At 38.1% G+C, this 19,087-nt stretch overlaps 1 protein-coding gene across 5 annotated transcripts in view; it reads right to left on the bottom strand.

Moving 5' to 3' along the window:
- Positions 1-19,087, bottom strand: part of RNASEH2B (ribonuclease H2 subunit B) — a 70,304-nt gene that overhangs the window by 4,936 nt on the left and 46,281 nt on the right. For 3 of the 5 annotated variants that reach the window (XM_027589347.2, XM_027589348.2, XM_027589349.1), the window contains 5 exons: positions 16,132-16,237; positions 13,499-13,580; positions 11,814-11,856; positions 7,655-7,735; positions 4,763-4,826 (listed from right to left, as the gene is read on the bottom strand). In XM_027589347.2, the coding sequence (XP_027445148.1) occupies positions 4,763-4,826; positions 7,655-7,735; positions 11,814-11,856; positions 13,499-13,580; positions 16,132-16,237 (376 nt within the window). The remainder of the gene's footprint in view (positions 1-4,762; positions 4,827-7,654; positions 7,736-11,813; positions 11,857-13,498; positions 13,581-16,131; positions 16,238-19,087) is intronic. The other 2 variants (XM_027589351.2, XM_027589352.2) reach the window with 2 other exon arrangements.

Raw genomic sequence — 19,087 nt, 5'->3', positions numbered from 1 at the left:
GATGCAACCAGTAGACAGGGACAGTAATGAAGTATTTAAAGAAAACACAGTGAGAGAAATGGAAAGACATAAAAAAGAACCAAATAGAACATCTAGAACTGAAAATTCCCATTTTGAAATAAAAATTCACTAGCTGAGGTTAATGGAAGATGAAACACTACAGGACAAAGTAGACTTGAAAATATAACAAGAAAACTGTCTAACATGAACATAAAACAAAACAAAACCTAGAAACTCAGTGAAAGGACAGGTCGGCTATTATCAAGTGGTCTAACATACATGTAAATGAAGTCCTAGAAGCTGAGGGGGTGAGCAGAAAAAAGCAGAAAAATATTTAAAGAAACACTGGCCAGAAATTTTCCAAATTTGATGAAAATGACAAACTCAAAGATTCAAGAAGCTCAACAGACCCACAAACAAGTTAACACAAAGAAAACCACATCAACACATCATAATCAACTTGCTGAAAACTAATAATAAAGAAAAAAAATCTTAAAAGAAGCCAGGGAGGAAAGGGGACACCGTTTAATATAAAGTAGAAGAAATAAAAAAATTATCACAGATGTCTCATCAGAAATAACACGAGCCACAAGACAATGATTCTCTGACAGGATCAAAGAAGTTAAAAAATTTTTAGCTGGATTAACCAAGAAAACAAAAAAGATACACATGATCAATCAGGTATGAAAAAAGAAAATGACTACAGATCCACAGATATAAAAAAGATAATACAAATATGAGAAACAAGTTATGCCAATAAATTTGACAACACCGACAAAACACATTTCTTAAAAGACATAAATTACTAAAACTGGCACACACACATGCAAAAGAAAATTAGAATAGCTCTATATCTATTATAGAAATTGAATCAGTAATTAAAAACTTTCCTAGAAAGAAAATTCCAGGCCCAAATGGCTTCATTTGTTGAATTCTGTCCAATATAAAAGGAAGAAACAATTACTAATCTCATATAAACTCTTCCAGAAAATAGGTGATGAGAAGATATTTCTCAATTCATTTTCTGAGGTCAGTTATGCTCTGATACCAAAACTAGACAGAATTATTACAAGTAAGGAAAACCACAGACCAACATCCTTCGTGAACAGAGATAACAAAAATCCTTAACAAAATATTAGGAAGTAAAACACAATACTGTATATGAAAAGAATAATACACTATAGACCAAGTAGGGTTTATCCCAGGAATGTCATGTTATTTTAACTTTCAAAAAGCAATCATTATACTTCAGATATTAAAAGATAAACCATTATTAAAGGAAAACTACATGATCATCTCAATAAATGAGGACAAAATATATGACAAAATTCATATCCATTTCTGACAAAACTCTCGGTGAACTGGGAATAGGAGAGAAATCTACAAAAACCACACACATTGATCGACAGAAGCAATGAGCACATCTTGTGCCTAGATTTTGGTTTCTAAATATCACTCTCCATGAACAGGAACTCTGGCTTTTTAGGAGAAAGGTTGATTCACAGCCTGGGCAGAAAGAGTACAAGAGCCTGGAATACCCTGTCACAGAAGAAGAAACCCACTGGACAAAATACAAAATCTACAAGTCCATACTGATATAAGTTCATAAATGAATAAATAAGTAGAGACAGGAAAGCTATTCTTCCTAAAAAAAATGCCAGCCTAATATAAAAGAAATAGATACAGAAGAAGTGAAGGAGTTAGAAAAATCACCAGTCGATTCTAAACCTTGTGGGTGAATGTTTGATGAAGAATAGTATACCTAAAAGTCCAAGAGTATTTCCCACAAATTGCCTATTAATTACAAAGAAAACAGTAGTAACTCTGCAGTGGATAAACCTGTATCAAAGGTTACCACCACCTTAATCAAAGTGAACATCACCGGTAGTGGGTCACACTATTACTCTTGAGATGGTGCACTGAGAAAGACACATTGTTACCTCTGTGGGTGCCCACAGGTATCGCTCGAATCTAATCAAGAGGAAACATTAGGCAAACTCAAAGTGAACATTCTACTGAGTAATTGGCCTGTACTCTTCAGTAATGTCAAGGTCAAGTAAGACAAAGACCAGGTGAGAAATTCTTCCAGATTGAAGACTAACAATAACGAAAAAGAAGTCTCAGTGCTAGAAAGTTTTACCGTTTTCTTTAATATGGTCCAATAATAGAATATTCCAGCTCAAAATTATTCCTTCTAGAACACTGGTCAAGATGGGAAGGTAGCATAATTCTAACACTGAAACCTAATATTGCTTTTGAATACAGATGCGAAAATTCCAAGTAAAAGCCCAGAAAAACTAATTAACAACTAGATTTCACATGGCTAACCCAGAAGCATACACTGTGGTATTCTTTATATAATGTCAGGTAAGGGTTATTGTAGGAACTCAAATACAGTTCAACAGTGATAAAGACTCCCTCATCATCTCAAGAGCTGTCAGAAACATATTTGATACCAACCAACACCAATTACTAATTAAAACTTTAAGGAAACTAAGTATGAAAGGAAATATCAAAAATAGATATTCTTTATCATAGTAACAACAGCTAGTGTCAGAATTAATGGTAATGTACATTAATCAAATCACAAATCAGACCGATTGACTACTATTAATACTCTTCAACACTGTTCCAGGTATTCTCACCCATGTTATACAAGATATATCTCACCCAGGATATAAAAGATATAAAAGAGGTATAACTACTAGAATGGAACACAATTTTTTTTTGAAGATTATTATAACTTATGCATCAAACCCCAATATGAATATAATAAAAAATTAATAGTTCAGTAAATTGGTTATTTAAAAGGTAAATATATAAAAATGTAAAATTTTACCACAAAATAGCCAGTTAGAAGATCTAAAAAATAGATTTCATTAATAGCAACAAAAATACCTAGAAATATGCCTAAAAAGAAGTACCTATATGAAGATGAAGAAGCAAATGTTAGTGAAAGGTATGCTTAGGATTTTAGCAAATATAGAGAAATACTATATTCCTGAATAACAAAAAGGAATTTTACAAACATGTCTGTTTTCCTCTGAATAATTTATGTGTCTAACAAAATCTCAATAAAAAATCCCCTTGGAACTTACTCTTAGAACCTGACAAAATAATTGTACAGATCTAATGGAAAAATCAACAGGTGAGAAAACAAATTAGAGCTTTATCTCACAGCATATTTAAATACAAATTCTGCAGATGATTTAAGTACTAATATAAAACAAAAAATTAGTTATTAAAAAATTAGAAGAAAAGAAGTGACTGGTTAACTTTCCCACAAAGGCAAGCATCTTTCTAAGTATAACATCAATGTAAAGGAGAAGTTTATATATAGATATATATGTCTCTCTCTATATAGTGGTGTGTTACCATTTATATATATATATGTATATATATATATGTCTACATAAAAACCAAAAACATCTCCATGACAAAAAAAATCATGCACAAAATTAAAATTTATAGACCAACAAAAAGCTTACAATGGACAAAAATTAATGTGTTTAAGTCACAGAGTATCTTTAGAGTCCATAAGAAAAATACCGACACTCCCACAATTTAACAGAGGACATACACAGATAATGCTCTATAAGATGATGAATGGTCATGTAAATGTGAAAAAATGTTCAATATTATTAATCAGGGAAATGTGAATTAAAACCACAATAAAACGCCTTTTTTCCCCACTTATTTGCAAAGCTAACATTCAAAGCTCACAAGGTGGCAGTGAATAAGAGAAGAACTGAGACCACTCTGTGTTCCAGTGCAAGATTCTGTATACTTTCTGTGAAAGATCTTCCCACAAATATGAATTTGGAAAATTCAGTTATAAACTGGGAAGCCCACATCTAAAATCCATTCTAAGGGAGCAATAAAAGATACGAACAAACATTTACTTGTAATCTGATTCTTCAAACAGTGAACATTTGTAAGCCATCTAAATGTCCAAAATAGGGTCATGGTCATTAAATGATCACATATCCAAAGAATTAAAAATGACCATCATTAAAAAAGCATATTTATGAAGCCTGCTTTAGTAGCCTGGGAAAATGCTCACAAAATGATGTTGCCAAGAAAGAAGATGATACAATTACTATTATAATTCCTTAAAAAAATTATTATTATAAGAGCATGTGCCATAGGATCTCCGGGTAATGTCAAGTTGGAGATTATAATTTTAATTTAATACCTTTCTCTATTTTCTGCAACAAACGCAGATTCATAGAACAGAAAATATTCAACAAAAGATTTACCAAAAGCTCAAGGCTTTTAAAAAGTAGTGGTTTCTCTGATCGCTGTAATCGGATTTCTGTCCGTATGCTGGAAACCACAGTGCTGTTGCTACCATGTGGCAGAATGGCATAGAAGAACAGGCGTACGCTCAAATACTGTCACATGTCAGTTTATTGAGGAAACTGGGATGCTAGCTAGAGGTTAACTCTATTCACTTGATTACTTTTCAGGATGTCAAACAAGAGTCTGAAGGCCACACAGGCCATGAAAGTTACACAATGACTTTCCCACATTTTGTTCAAAAACACAAAAATCAAATACGAAGAAATGTTCGACTCTGCACATTGCCCTCGTTTTTTTTTTTTTTTTTTTTTGGTAATTAAGGGTCAGGAAGCACAGTGGTGTGGGGGAAGGACAAAAATGGAACATGTAACAGGCAAATATTTTTGCTAGATTTCATTTTCAAAGTTTCAGATCTTTCCGATTTTTTTTTTATTTTTTGTAGCAAAAAAGGAATCAATACTTTTCATTCCACTCTTGTCAACTTTAGCCAAAGCCTTCTGAGCTGCAGTCATTTTGCTATTTTTCTGTTAAGGAAAATAAGAGAAAAATTGTTACAAATGTAACCTTTATAAATCGTAAATGCAAATCAAACAAGACCATGCTTGTCTCAAGGTTCATGAAGAGAAGTATTTTCTGCTAACATGTTTCATAAGGGAGACATTATTATTATTTTTGTTTTAATTCTGATTTCCATTCAGAATTCAGATCTAAGACACAAAATCTGGTAAAAGAGGCAGGAGAAAAAATCGCCGCCTTCTAAGGAGTGGAATGTTACAACCATGGTTCACTTTGGGGGAGTAATTCTGGAGGATGTATTAAGTACAATAACACCAATAAAGGAGCTGACTCAGGAAGTGATTGTCAGAGGAGGAATTCCAGCCTAGTATTACTGCGTGATGAATAATTCACCACAATGGACTGTTGCATTTTATTCATAGGCTCTATGGGAAACCAAAGACAACACCAATATATTCAGAAAATAACCTGTACTGTAGAGCATCCGGGGCCAGCAGGATAACTGCCCCCGTTTTCGTCCAACAAAGAAATACTTTTCAAAAAGCTGACTTCACGTAACTGCCTTTGAAATTCCTCTCTCTTCCTGGTCACTGTTTTCTCTGTTTGTTTGTTTTGCTTTGGTTTGGTTTTGTGCCACGTTCTGGAACCATCACTCCTAGAAGGTAAACAGCAGCTGATTCTACTTCAGCGCATCTCAGCTTCTCCAGCAGAAGCAAACATGATGGGACTCAGCAAAGGAAAAGAAATGATCTGTCTCCCTGAGAACTGTGAGACAGTCACTGCCAAAGAACCTTTTAAGGGCACGGTATATGATCCCTGAAATCTTGCTTCTCACATTCTGTCACTTACATTTTAGGAGGCTTGTTTTTTGACTGGATGGTGAAAAGTGACAGTCTCTTTGAGACAAGTTATCCCCTGTATTTAACTGACATCCTGGTCCAACCCCTTATTTCCCTGGGGCTGTGCCCAAGTAGATACAACAAAAAGCAGCAGTTACAAGGGTGGGGCAGAATTAGTCCTCCCAGAGAAACTCAAAAACATCCCTGCTTACAGAAGCCATAGAGATAACTAGCTATCTTGCCAAATCTCAACTGGGATTTATTCCCTGACATCACATGCCCAGATAAATTACATATAGATCAAAGAAAAAAATTTATAAAAAACATTAAATGCTAAGGGGGGGTAAATGTTAAAATCTAAGAGGAAGTGAGTTTATCTTGGGATGGGCAAGCATAAAAATAATGAGAAAGTCACAAGGAAAAACAATTCCTACATTTAATCCTCAGAAAAGCTTAAAACTTTAAAAAATCGAACGAAAAGGCTAAACACAAATTAGAAAATCATTTGTACCCTATGTGTCGTGAAGTGTTAATAATTCCTAATCTAGAATAAGCTCTTAAAAATCAACAAGAAAAACACTACTATCCCAATATAAAAAACAGGCAAGGGGCATGAACTGACAATTTCCAAAAATGCAAATGGGCAATAAGCATTTGGAAAAACAACTAACCTTTCTCACCAAAGAAATGTACCCTAATTAGGGTCTAATTAGACAGTCAAAAATTTTCAAGAATAGGGCGCCTGGGTGGCTCAGTTGGTTAAGCGACTGCCTTCGGCTCAGGTCATGATCCTGGAGTCCTGGGATCGAGTCCCGCATCGGGCTCCCCGCTCAGCGGGGAGTCTGCTTCTCCCTCTGACCCTCCCCCCTCTCATGTGCTCTCTCTCTCTCTCTCTCATTCTCGCTCTCTCAAATAAATAAATAAAATCTTTGAAAAAAAATTTGCAAGAATAAAAATAATATTCAGTGTTGTCAAGAAAGCAAGATGAGCAATCTTGCAGCAATAATGGTTGGGAATTCAAATTTCTACATTTTTGGAAAGCATTTTATATATATGTGTGTGTGTATATATACACACACACATATAATCAATCATATATATGATTATATATGATGTATATCATATATATGATAAAATCACATATTATTATGTATGATATAATATATATGATAAAATCACAATCATGTACACACACGCATATATATGTTCTCTCAATAATCATGGAAAGAGCTCATGTTTTCTAAGCCCTTATTCTTAGTTCTAAATTGTGTCTAAAGAAATAGAGATACAGACTATAAATGTTTATCACTTCATTAAAACAAAGAATGAAAAAAGCAGAAGTAACCTATGTGTCCAAAAATAGGGGAATGACTAAATAGATTATATCCCATATGGTGAAATAAAATAACACAAATGACTGAATATCATGAAAGCATTAATAATTTGTCAAAGAATGCCTAATGACATGAGAACATTTTCACAATATAGTGCTAAATGAAGAGGATAGAACCCCAAACTATAAATATATTAAAATGCCAATTTTAAAAGCTATGTATGTATTTATAATGTATGTATCATATAAAACTTTGTAAGAAAGGTTATGAAAATATTTGCCAAGGTGATTGCTGAATGGTAGGGTTATTAATAATTATTGTCATCATCATAAATTCTGGGAAGCTTCCAGGCAGTAGAGTTGACAAAAAATGACCTGTGGAGGCTCCCTCCCTCTGTGCCCTCACGCCCCCACTCTAAATATAGACGGCAAAGTGTAGGCATGCTCTTGCTAAGTATATTGCCTTGCCTTGATTCATAAAAAGTCTTCCTGGCTTGACATATTCATTGTCATTCACAATTTTGAATTACTGAGTCACAGAAATGCAAGTTAATAATCTTTCATGGTTAAAAATCACCATCAAGCATGAAATCATTCCTGGATGTCCTCATGCAGGATCATCTACTGAATCCAGGAATATACTACTACGGCTGGACACACATACCTTTTCAGTCTTCCAATCTGTCCTGTTAAACTTAGTGTAATCTTCTTTTGCTTCTACAGGCTCATCAGATAACTTTACTTTCTGCAATGTTAGAGCAGTGAAGTGATGTCAAATGTCACCTCGACACAGCAATCCATTTTTTAAAAAACAGTGGGGTCAATTTGGACCTGCATCAAGGCCAAATGGAACAGCAGACCCTGCAAAGGGGGCTTACTCTGCATTTTGCCAATTATCTGGGAGAATGAAGCCACATATACCCTCTGAGAAGCAGCCTCGGTGATGGGGGTATATGATAGGGTGAGTCCATGACCCAGCCTGTTGGGCAGTCTAGTGATACTGATCACATATTTTGTATGTACCAGGACTGGGAGGCATCTAGGCGACTGCTGACTTCCAGGACAGTGTAAGGGGGTGAAGGCAGGCACAGAAGTCAAAGACAAGAATTTCCTTTAAGGGGCCAGGTATCCAGCTAGAACCCCCACTTCATTCACCTTCTGGGCTGGGGGTGTAATGTCCATTTAGGAATAAGGCACATTATTCTGTTATTACCATTTTTGTATAGCTTCATGTTCTTACCTCCTTTCAACTATCTCATTTTGTCCACACAAGGACAACCTTGCAAGGCAAGCAGCCAGAAGGAGAAGGAAGCACAGAGAGATTAAACAAATGACTTAAGCCCACCTAGCAGAGGACAAGGCGTGAGAGCTCCATTTCTGTACAAGTGCTCTTTCCATGAGGCCCAATATAACTAAGTCCACCTTTACTTCATGTTTTTACCTTTCACATGAGCATTCTGCACCAGTGAACGTGGGAACCTTGTCAAGAGCTAGACTGTGGCTTTAATGTTCACATTATGGAAGGAATTGTGACACATTTACTACGTAAAAGGCACATAACAGGGCAGGTAAGTCTTGATATTTAACACAGAGAACTGACTGCACGTGACCACGACTTGGATTTTTGCAGATCTTCAAGTTCTTTGTGGAGACACCGGGTTGAAAGACCCAATGTGGGTTTTCCCCTCGAAATGCAGATTTATTCCCAGCTTCCCTCTTCCTACCCCAGCGTTTGCTAAACAGAGAGCCGTAGAGTTAGTGTCAAAAGATGCCACGGCACATGTATAAAAACCACGGGCATAAAACAACGTGTCTTGAAATTCTTCACTGTAAAAAAACAGGGGGGCATCCTGGAAATACATAACATCATGTGGCAACACCTTCTCTTGGTCACCCAGTAATCCCTAGCAAATGAATCTTCAAAAGAAAAAGACTAGCTTATCACGAACGAACTACTACCAGCAAAGTATACATATGAGCAATTTTCTTAAGAATATGTTTCTACTTAAAAATTAAGATCAGTAAAGGGCATTTAGGTGATGCATATTTTTACTAGAAAAGTATCTTTAACCAGGAAAGTGGAACTCACAGGTAATAACGGTTCAGGCTATAATTGTCTCAAATTGCAAAAAGCTTAAAGTTATAAGATGGTTTGCTCTCCTCTGAGGCAAAATGTCCTACTTTAGGTGTCCTTATAAACACTTGGGCATATTCACTCTTTGCTGGGAAGTCAATGAAAAAATGTTCAAGACAAGAGCTTAAGATGAAAAGTGCTTCTTTATAAATATACAGTGTTTAATAAGATGATGGACTTGCTCAGGTGTTTTAATGGCTCCTATCAAACAGGACACCAGTAATTAGTGCTCATAAAAAAGAAAATTATTGTGGTGGGTCTCTGCACTGAACTTTTTCTAATGTTACTCACAGCACATGCTGAATATGTTTGAAAGAATCATAACTGTTACACTTATTTGAATTGTTATTTAAAAGACCAAACAGGGGAGCCTGGGTGGCTCAGACGGTTAAGGGTCCGACTCTTAGCTCAGCTCAGAAGTCTCTATCTCAGGGTTGTGTGTTTAAGGCCCGCTTTGGGCTCTGCCTACTTAAAAAAAAAAAAAAAAAAAAAGACCAAATCGCTACAGATGTGGGGGGATGTTTCAGAACAAACAGAAAAAGGGCTCAGAAAGACAGTAACAAAGGCTATGACTGAATGGGTACAGTTCTGGAAAGAGAAGAACAAACAGCAGAGTACCACAGGAATTAATGCTAGGATGGGTCTTATTCTTACAGATGATCTGCAAGAAGGAACTCAAGAGTACCTCCAATCCACTGACTGCACTCAGTTCTGCCAGCTGACGGAGATAAATTCCAACGATGGAAGGGGGCAAGGGTTGGAAACTGAGCTTCGACACAGGCAAATGTGATAGTAAGAAAATAATGCAAAACACATTAAGGACGACAGGCTTTATACTATCATTACAGACAGACACAAAGATACCTAATAACCACTGGAACGGATTTCCTGAAAATCATCGACCGTATTACTGTAAAAATCAATCAAACCTGGGACACATACAAGAAGGCTAGCAGAAGATGTGATCCTAAGCTTGTTTAGAGCATGGTACATCATCCTGTGCAGTTTGCACTCCACACACTAGAGCCCCAGCAAGACATAATAGAACGGGACACCTCCAACAGCAACTAAACAATCCAGGAGATGAGGCCGAGATTTAGGAGAAACAGGATTGTGAGATCCAAATCAGGGCTTGGCAAACTGCCTGCGGGCCCAGCCCTGCTGGCCGCCTGTTTTTATAAATGAAGTTTTGCTGGAACACAGCCGCCCGCATCCGTTTATGAATCGTCTGTGGCGGTCTCTGAGCTACCACAGCAGAGCTGAGGAGTTGTGACAGACACCATCTGCCTTGTGAGGCCTCAAACAGTCACGAGCTGGCCTTTGCAGGATAAGCCTGCCGACCCCTGATTTACATCATACACGATGACATCACAAATGATTTAAAGTTTGGAAATTAACATAGGCAAACAGAAAACCGGGTTAAAAGTAAACGTAGGAAATGCATTATCCCGGATGGTATCAAAGGCCAAAACCTTCATTCATGAATGATCTCTAAGTTCCTAAGGAAGACAGATATTTGGGAGAAAGAAAGATGCTTTTGTTTTTGGAAGCAGAAAAGTAAGAGAGGAACACATGCCCATCGCCTTAGTTCCAGCAAGGCAATCATGCCTCTATCCCCTACAGCTACTGTCAGAGATGAACTACTAGACTGGAAGAAGTGTGGGTCTGACCTAGAATGACCTTGGGTCTTATGGCAACTGACCTCTGCCCAGCGCTATTCCTCCTGAGGGAAAAGGATCGCCCTCCTTTGACAGCCTGCTGAAAATGGCCCACAGCTCAGGTTGATGCACTTGAAATTTTCTGTCCTTCTCTTAAGTCAAAGTAATGAGTGCTTCTGGAGCCACCCCAACCTCCAAACAGGACATGAAACAAAAAAAATCCCGAGCATGTTGGCCACCTTGAAGGCAGGGAAAGAGGAAAGTTCTTTAACATCCACTTTCCATTCTCAAGGCATCCATTATTCTGTTGGCAAGAGAATGACCTCACTGACGAGTTGGTTTATTTCCCTGTCTCTGAGCAGTGCTCACTTGTCTGAGATCAGGGCTGGACTGAGGGACGCCACGGTTTGCCATCAGGTGTGGTTTATGGCTGGCTTCTCTAACTCTCTGTATCTGGGAGACAAAAACAAGCTGCAGCCCAGGAAGCCGAGGAGCTGTGGGTGGCAGTTTGAGAACATCTGGAAGAGGAAGGGGTTTTTGCAATACACAAGTTGCGTTGATCATTCCAAGCACAGAAAAAAAAAAAAAGTTTGGCTATCCTTGCTCAAAGGGATTCTTTGTGTTGCGAAAATCATGCTCTGTTCACCTCTGTGCCAGTAACAATTAGATCTGGCCAAATGAGTTTTAGTTATACGTTGAGTATTCCTGATGTTTAATAAAGTTAATTGTAGGACCTGGCTATCTTAAGAAGGCTGAATTTTAATTATATATCTATGAGACTTTTAGGTAGGTATCTGGCTACAACCAACTCTTATCTGGTTTTCACAGCACTGTTTTTATCATTCAGGTAAAATCTACAAAAATAAAAATTACTGATGGAGAGCTCATTACAATCTTTAATCCACATAACATCACTCCACCCAAGGAGGATTTAGTATGCTTTAAAATGGACTAGAGCACAGTAAACCTATGTGGTAAAAATGTACTATTTTTCCAAGCCCCCCAAAGATATCTTAGTCACAGCTCCTTACCTTTGATGGAGGGTTTGGCAATGACGCTGAAGGTTCCGGAAGCCTATGGAATAAAAAACAAGAATCATAGTCATGGTTTTTCATAGACAAGCAAACAGAAAGACTGGGCCAACTAAGGACTTAGCAAGTGCTACTTTCATGGACTAGTTTCACCTCCATGTGTCCTTCTGGACTATCACCTCAGTGTAAAGAATGACATTTCTCTAAATGAAGAAATCTACATTTTCTTCACATTGGAATTGTCTGAACTAAAAAGTAAATTAGAACTTATTTGTTGCAATGGAGCTGCTTTTCTTTAGCCTCTATAAATTTACATTTTGGCATTGTAGTATTTTTTCCTTCATAAATGATGAATCCAGTATATATATATTTTTAATTTAAATACAACTTAGTTAACATAGAGTGGAATCCAGCATATATTTAAAAGTGAAAATTATTTTAACTGTTGACAAAGAGTCAGACAAACTTGACTTTTCTTCAATTAAAGAGAAGTTTAAATGACATATCTTCCTCCCGGAACCTTTAACCAAAAGCTAATCACTTCTGAGGAAAAAAGAATCTAAAAAATAACAGGAGTACAAAGACATAGGTCTCGAATGAGACAAAGAGGCACTGAAAAACCCAGGGAAATATTAAACAGAAAGATAGGGTTATCAATTTAAAGCAGGCTTTCAAGACACTTTAACTACTATAGAAACCAGTTTCCACTAATTGTTTTTCTTTTTTCACTAATTGTTTTTTAAAGTAGGACCTATGCAATTTGCTAAAAACAGCAACTATGTATCTCTTAAGTCACTTTATCTTCATGTATCAGAGGAGAAAGCTATTACAAGAATGGTGAAAAGCTATTATCATACCCATAAAATCTTAACAATAGTTGCTAAAATCTAGAAAAGAAACACATTCTTTTCAGCCTAAGGTAAAGTCTTTACATTATATTAAATATCTTTATGAAGGATATAATAACATAGAGCAAATCATTCTTAAACCCATTTTCTACCCTCAGACACAGATTGTGTTTGATCCTTTCAGTTCCAAGTGCTGGGCATAATAAAGGTACTTGGCAAACATCTAATGACAGTGAAAATGGTACAAAACCTTTAAATGTAACTTTCAAAAATATCCTAAGGGCGCCTGGGTGGCTCAGTCATTGAAGCGTCTGCCTTTGGCTCTGGTCATGACCCCAGGGTCCTCATTGGGATCCTTGCTCAGCGGGGAGTCTGCTTCTCCCTCTGCCTCTATCCCTCCCCTCCACCTCCCCCATCCCCTGCTCTTGCTCTCTCTCTCTCAAATTAAAAAAAAAAAAAAAATCTTTAAAAAAATATTCTACATGCCATCTCTTGTTTTCTTCCAATCTTTATTTCTCTTAAAATGATCACAAAAAACCACATTAGTGAAGTCTAACTGGAGATAAAATAGTATAATGTTAACACTCTAAAATCATACCAACCCATAATTCCAGTCCTAATACTCACCAGTTTCTGCAATCAGTATCCACCGATTCAATTTGTTTCAATAAATCAGTGTCTATTAAAAATCACCTTCAAACCATAGAGTCTAGGAGGTAACTCAAGAATAATTTATCAAAAACAGTGATGTGATAAAGTCATTAAGGACCCTATTGCTGGGAAACCAAGAAGCACCAAGGTACTTCCTAATTGTGGCTAAAGATGAATGATACTTACTTTAAATATTTTGATAAGTCATCACTTAATTCTTTAGGGATATAATCAGATATCAGACCATGTGCATAACGAATATAATCCTCTGAAAGAAACAGAATGGAGAGTGCAAGGAAAAAAAATTAGTAACAGCTATGATAGTTTTATAGTCAAACTGACCAGAGTTAAAATTCTGGCTCTATCTGGCCTTAGAGACTCACTTAAGCTCTTAGCCTCCCTTTCCTCATTTGTAAAATGGGGATGCTGATATCTCTGGTTAGAGCAGTGGGCGGTTTCATGGATGAGATATGACAGAGGGTGATATCAAAGATATGAGATGGCAGAATACAGCAGACGCCCACCAAATGACAGTTAAAAATTCAGGGTCTTTTTCTTAGTTGAGGCCTTTGAATACAAATAAAGCTCAAAACCAGCTGTAATAACATGACATATTCATGCCTTTTAAAGGCTAATCTTTTCTAGGCGTTTCCATAAAGAATAAATATAATTAATGAATAGTAATGAATATATTCATTTAAGAGACATAATAGATGATATGTCTCTGTCAAGTACTTGCTTTATAAGAGTCCTGAACATTATATATACTCTCAAACTAATAAAAATGCCTTCAAAAATGTAAAAAACTAAGCTCAGTAGAAGGTATAATCATTAATTCTAAAGCACGTGGACCCTCAGTACTACAGTGAAGCCGCAGTATCAATGAGATGCAGTTATAGAAGTCAAAATCTGTTTTAAAGCCCTGTTTTTTAATTCAGTATTTTATGTAGAATACTAGAGGATAATCAAACTTAATATATGGGATAATCATACGGGGATATAGACTACCAAAAGCACTATCTCAGGTTTGTTCCTGGGACATTCATTTGCTTCTTTTTTTCTTTCCTTCTGCCTCCAAACTAAGATAATAATTTGCCTAAGCATTAAAGTGACTGCTTCCTGGAGCACATAATCTCAAAGTCTTCACTGAGAGATTTACACTACCAACATAGAACTGAAAGTTATCACCGGGCCCTTCTTAAAATGTGTTCTTGGTTCTCGGTTAGTAATTATCCAATAAGTCATGAATAGACAAAGGGAAACAAGGAAGCCAACACATTATTCGTTTGCCTCTTCTGGTAGCCTCCTGAACTAAAGATCTAAAAAAAAGGAAAGCTTACTTTATGGCGAGGCCCTACATGGCAATATAGCCGTGCCCAAACCCTTATATTTAGAGACTGGTACAAACACTGGATTCAGAGCGGAAGACGTGGCCTAGCTAGGATGGGTGACCTTGGATAACTCATCTACTCTCTGAGACCACAGTTCTTCACTTTTAAACTGAGATCTGTCTAAATAATCTCTAACATCCCTTCACCTTCTTTAAAAAAAAAAAAAATCTATGGTCCATCCATCCACTCCTTCTCTTTTGTTAAAGCCAATCAAAAACCGTGACAGCTGATAAACTCAGTGTGGCCAAAGCTGTCCACTATTTCCAGAATGGCAGGAGTCCTCTACCATCTACATGTGCAAGGTGTTTTAAGGTAGATTTCTGCAAATCAAAGACTGCCTGAATTACCTTCAATCATAAACAGGCCCCTAGTCCTAGTTTTATTTGTTTTAATGACGAAACTCAGATGCTTTGGAGTTGTATGCCCACAGCAGGGGAACACTGAATTGGAGCTTAAAGTCAGAAAAGTTTCTGTCCCACCATTTGGGAATGTTAATTGCATTATATCGCTGTTTTTACTCAACTATACATACAAAAATAAGAGGACACTACACTGGAAAAAAACAAAAGAATGTACCATAATAACCTAAAAGAAAAAAATTGCCAAGGGAATCAATTTTCATCTAAAATCAAAATATTAAGACCAATAGTAGGACACACACTTCTTGAGAATAAGATGCAGAGAGGTGCAGCCCATTGGAAATGCAGGGCCACACAAACAGTAGGACAAAAAAGGTAAGAGTGTGGGCTTCAGAGTCAGGCAAGCTCCATCAGTAGCTCAGCTTCACCATTCACTCACTGTGGAACTTTGGGCGCAGCCTCCAGACTCTCACTGTCAAATAAGACTTGTAGGGAGGGTCAGTGGAGATACTGTGTGTCCACAGGCAACTCAAGCAAAGGGCCTGACACACAACACACCCTCCATAAATGATAGCCAGAGTTGTTAGGCTGGTTATGACCATTAGTGCAAAATAAATATGTGTCAAAGGCATGATTTAAGTATCAATTAGTGACAGAAATGATCTATGGTAGAAATCTTACTGGGTTTGAAATAAAATGCACACGTGTGCCACAAGATCCAAGAGAACACACGGGCAAGAATGCGAAGCTTCCGAGACACTAAGATTGTAAAATTGGGGACATCTGGGTGGTTCATTGGGTTAAGTGTCTGCCTACAGCTCAGGTCTTGACCTCAGGGTCCTGGGATTGAGCCCTGTGTGGGCTCCCCGCTCAGCAGGGAGTCTGCTTGTCCCTCTCTCTCTCCCCCTCCCCCCGCCCCCATACTCGTGCACTCGCTGTCTCTCTCTCCTCTCTCTCAAGTAATAAATAAAACCTTAAAAAAAAAAGATTTTAAAATGGTAACACAGGCATTTATACATCAGCAACTTACTCCAGGCAAAAATGATTTCTGACAAAAGGATTTACTTACCTTCCTTGTCAATGGAAACCTGGTCACCAGAGAAAAATGCAGTTGCCTGTACCCGGGCACCGACATTTACGTTATTGGTTTTTAAGGCTGATACAGTCTGATGAACCTGTGAAGTAACCAAAAAGGGAACATCAGGGTATTTCCAACTAATGTTAGAAATCCACCACCTTCCAGATGCTTCTCAATCCATTTAAGATGCAGGAAGAAGTATCTGAGGATCTAGAAATGTCTTCACCAGGTATCAGATGATAAGAGATGGCCACAGCATTTTGGGGTGATGTCATGACATGGACTTCTTAAGGCCTACACAATATGAGAGCACTGGCTCTGGAGTTGGGCTGCTTGGGTACGCTCTGTGACCATGGACTACTTACTTAACCTCTTTGTGCCTCTATCTAATGGGGACATGAGTAGTACCTAATGCATAGTACAGCTGTGAGGATTAAATGAGTTCATGTAAAACCCTTAGAACAGAACCTGGCACAAAGTTTATATGCAATCATTTTTCTAAACAGAATAAATCAGAAATTTCCTACTTCCTAGATGCTGGAGGAGGAAGATGGTGGAGGAGTAGGAGACCTGGATTTCGTCTGGTCCCAGGAATTCAGCTGGATAGGGATCAAACCATTCTGAACACTTATGAACTCAACAGGAGATCGAAGAAAAGAACAGCAGCAACTCTCTGAACAGAAAAGCGACCACTTTCTGGAAGGTAGGACGTGCCGGGAAGTGAATCCAAGGTGATATTCGGGAGGATAGACAGAGGGGGAGGGGGCCTCCGACGCCACTTCTGGCAAGTGATAGAGCCGTGGAGCACAAAATCGGAACTTTTAGAATTCTGCTCTGCTGAGGGACGTCGCTCCAGTGGCTAAGCGGGGGGTGGAACCCTCGCGGGACAGTGTGGTCTCAGGACCCTCGGGGTCACAGAAAGACCGGAGGTGCCTGAGTGCGGCAGAGCTCCCAGGTGTCGGAGCGGGGAAGCCGGCTGCAGAGACGGAGCCGAGGCGCGGGCTCTCAGCTCGGGGTTGCCTTAAACTGTGATCCGCGGCCCAGTCGGGCCACTGCTCCTCCAGCAGGGACCCAATAAGCGGCAGATCCGGGGAGACTCCCCTTCCTTCCCGGGGAGAATCGGCGCAGGAGCGCACCTCAGGGATCTGCTGGGTTTGGAGACTCCATAGGGGGCCATGTGCCAGAGACAGAAACGCTGGGTCACAGGCTGGGTGAGCACAGAGTGTGGCTGGAGACCGGGGCGTCGGGAGTGACTGACTGCTTTTCTCTGGGGCTGCACTGAGAAGCAGGGCCCCAAGTTCTTGGCGGCTCCGGGGCAGAGATTGGGAGGCCGCCATTTTCACTCTCGTCCTCCAAAGCTGTAGGGAAAGCTTGCAGTGAACAAAAGCTCCCGAGAGCAAACCCGAGCAGATTACTTAGCCTGGCCTGGCAAAGGCGGGGCAATTCCACCTCCAGCAAAGACATTTGGGAACCACAGTAACAGACCCTTCCCCCAGAAGATCAGCAAGAACAGCCAGCCAAGACCAAGTTTACCGATCAATGAGAATGGCAGAACTCCAGCACTAGGGGGATACAGCACATAGAATTCATGGCTTTTTTTCCCAAGATGCTTTAGTCTTTCAATTTTTTAAATTTTCTTTATTTTTCTCTTTTTCTATTTTTTTTTGAATTTTTCTTTTTCCCTTTTTCAACCAACATCTTATCAATCCCTTTTTAAAAAATCTTTTTTTATTTTTCATTTTTAGAGTCATATTCTATCCCTTCATTGTAGTTAACCTTATTTTTTGTTTATATATAAGTTGTTCTCTCTTTAAAATTTTGGGATACAGTTTCTTCTAACAGACCAAAATATACCCCAAATCTAGTGTATGGCTTTGTTCTAGTCTCCCACCTGATCACATTCTCTCCTTTTTTAATTTTTCTTCATTCTTTTTTAAACAACTTCTTATCAATTCCTTTTATAAAATCTTTTATAATTTTCATCTTTACAGTCATATTCCATCTCTTTATCATATTTATCCTTATTTTTGTATATATAAATAAGTTTTTCTTTAAGATTTTGGGAGGCAGTTTCTTCTAACAGACCAAAATACACCCCAAATCTAGTGTGTGGCTCTATTCACCAGCCTGATCATATTATTTTTTTTCTTCCTTTCTTTTCCCCCCAGTTGTGGGTCTCTTCTGATTTGTTTAGTGTATATTTTTCTGGGGTCGTTGTTACCCTTTGAGCATTTTGTTCTCTCATTCATCTGTTCTTCTCTGGACAAAATGACAAAACGGAAAAACTCACCTCAAGGATAAAGAACAAGAGGCAGTACCAACTGCCAGGGACCTAGTCAATATGGACATTAGTAAGATGTCAGAACTAGAATTCAGAATGATGATTATAAAGATACTAGCTGGGCTTGAAAAAAGATACTAGAAGGTACTAGAGAATCCTTTTCCGGAGAATTAAAAGAACTAAAATCTAACCAAGTTGAAATCAAAAAGGCTATTAATGAGGTGCAATCAAAAATGGAGGCTCTAACTGAGGATAAATGAGGCAGAAGAGAGAATTAGTGATATAGAAGACCAAATGATGGAGAATAAAGAAGTTGAGAAAAAGAGAGAGATAAACAACTACTGGATCACGAGGGCAGAATTCGAGAGATAAGTGATACCATAAGACAAAACAATATTGGAATAATTGGGATCCCAGAAGAAGAAGAAAGAGAGAGAGGGACAGAAGGTATATTGGAGCAAATTATAGTAGAGAACTTCCCTAATTTGGGGAAGGAAACAGGCATCAAAATCCAGGAGGCACAGAGAACCCCCCTCAAAATCAATAAAAATAGGTCAACACCCTGACATCTAACAGTTAAAACTCACAAGTCTCAGAGACAAAGAGAAAATCCTGAAAGCAGCTCGGGACAAGAGGTCTGTAACCTACAATGGTAGAAACATTAGA

Source organism: Zalophus californianus, chromosome 3 (genome assembly GCF_009762305.2).
Source record: "Zalophus californianus isolate mZalCal1 chromosome 3, mZalCal1.pri.v2, whole genome shotgun sequence".
NCBI lineage: Eukaryota > Metazoa > Chordata > Mammalia > Carnivora > Otariidae > Zalophus > Zalophus californianus.
The sequence above is the reverse complement of the archived record's forward strand: the minus strand, read 5'-3'. Positions and strand labels throughout refer to the sequence as shown.